The sequence below is a fragment of the Lolium rigidum genome, chromosome 3 (genome assembly GCF_022539505.1).
Source record: "Lolium rigidum isolate FL_2022 chromosome 3, APGP_CSIRO_Lrig_0.1, whole genome shotgun sequence".
NCBI classification, from domain to species: Eukaryota; Viridiplantae; Streptophyta; class Magnoliopsida; order Poales; family Poaceae; genus Lolium; species Lolium rigidum.
This window is the reverse complement of record NC_061510.1, coordinates 348622038-348623542: the sequence shown is the minus strand read 5'-3', so window position 1 is coordinate 348623542 and position 1505 is coordinate 348622038. Positions and strand designations below refer to the sequence as shown.

Below are 1505 nucleotides of genomic sequence, written 5' to 3'. Positions count from 1 at the left end.
CGAGATGTAGGAGGCCGAGGGGCACGACCGGCTTACCGCCGAGCGTCGCCAGTTGAGGGAAGCTCTCCGGCTCCCACTCGAGGCAGCTCCGGATGACGACGAGGTTGCACCTCTGGAGTGTCAAGGAGACACGCTCAGCGATGGACATCCCTGACTCGCGCAGTGTTCTCGCCAGTTTTCTCCTCTCCACCTCGAACTTTGGCGTCCCTGCTTCCGGTTCTCCTCCCCAAGACGCTGCTTGCTTGGCCACGTTGGCGGCCCAGGTGGCGGTGATACCTGCCGCGGCCAGGACCAGCATCGCGCAAGGAACCTAAATAGTACACGCTGGTTAGTACATACATCAAGAACTGAACCGATCGGCGTCGGCGGAAAGGATCCAGTTACCGAAAACAAATTGAGCTGATTTGCTTTCGTTGTACCTTGTGCTCAATGGCGGAGGCGGAAGCCCAGTGGTGAAAGACATCGACGATGATCCAGTCCGGTTTCTTGGTACCCTCGGCGCACGCGGCGCCCAGGAACTCGGAGAATGGGGCGGCGAGGCCGTCGAAGGCCTTCCGGTGGAGCTCGAACTTCTCGTACGGGACGTCGTTGGTGGACTCGGCGCCTTCAGGGAGCCCTTCGACGTGAGGGAGCGGCAGCGCCACGAAGTCGATGAGCGGTGCGACGGCCTGCCGGACCGGCGGGAGGCGCGCGATGTTTCGCGGTGTGGATACGAAGGACACGCGGTGGCCCCGCGACGCCAGTCGCTCGGCGAGGTCAAGGCAGGGCAGCAGGTGGCCGAAGGCGAGCCACGGGCAGATCACGACGTGCAGCGGCGAGGAGGAGCTGTTGTCCATGGCGACGAGAGGACACGCCCGGCCGCTGAACTGGGCGAGCAAGGGCCAAGGGGAAATCTGGTGGGCGCTGCAGCTGACGTCTCGCGAGGAGCGAAGTGAGCGGAGCTTTGAATTCGTAGTGTACCGCCACAAGGCAACGTCACGAATGATGGAAGCTCTTAAACATAAACAATGAGGCAGTTTGCTCCTTTTAAAAAGGAAATCTGAGTTTGCTTCTTTCAAAATAGCACTAGAGTGTTCGAGCCTTCCAGATGGCAGATGGGTATTCAAATTGCATCCACCTTTGCCGGCTTCTGATATGGACGGCGTTATTTTGCAGTCGACGGAGGCATGACATGATTATATTAACCTTGAAAGAAGTTAGAGTTACACTAGTGATAATACACGTCACACAGGGAATTAGAAGTTGATGTGAAGAAAGGAGGGGTGGTATACACACGTGTTCTAGGAGAGCTGTCTAATTGGAGCAAAAATGTGATGAAAACGACAAAACCCTTGTGATGAAAAACTCTAGCCAAAACTATTTCATAAAAATAACCATTCTAAGTAGCCTCTTTCTCTAGGGTGCTACCCTATGTGGTATAGTGTCATGCATAACGACGCTATTACATGCCTGCCAACATGGCATGCCTGGGGCCTACGCTCAATAGCTAGCGTAGTAGACAAGGT

General features: G+C 55.7%; 1 protein-coding gene across 1 annotated transcript; it reads right to left on the bottom strand.

Moving 5' to 3' along the window:
- Window positions 1–10: 10 nt before the first annotated feature.
- On the bottom strand, window positions 11–842 carry LOC124697195 (putative UDP-rhamnose:rhamnosyltransferase 1; the record flags this gene model as incomplete). Its single annotated transcript, XM_047229822.1, has 2 exons — window positions 420–842; window positions 11–310 (listed from the first exon to the last, which is right to left on the bottom strand). Coding segments are annotated over exons 1-2 (717 nt in total), but the record flags the coding sequence as incomplete, so codon positions are not given.
- Window positions 843–1505: the final 663 nt, after the last annotated feature.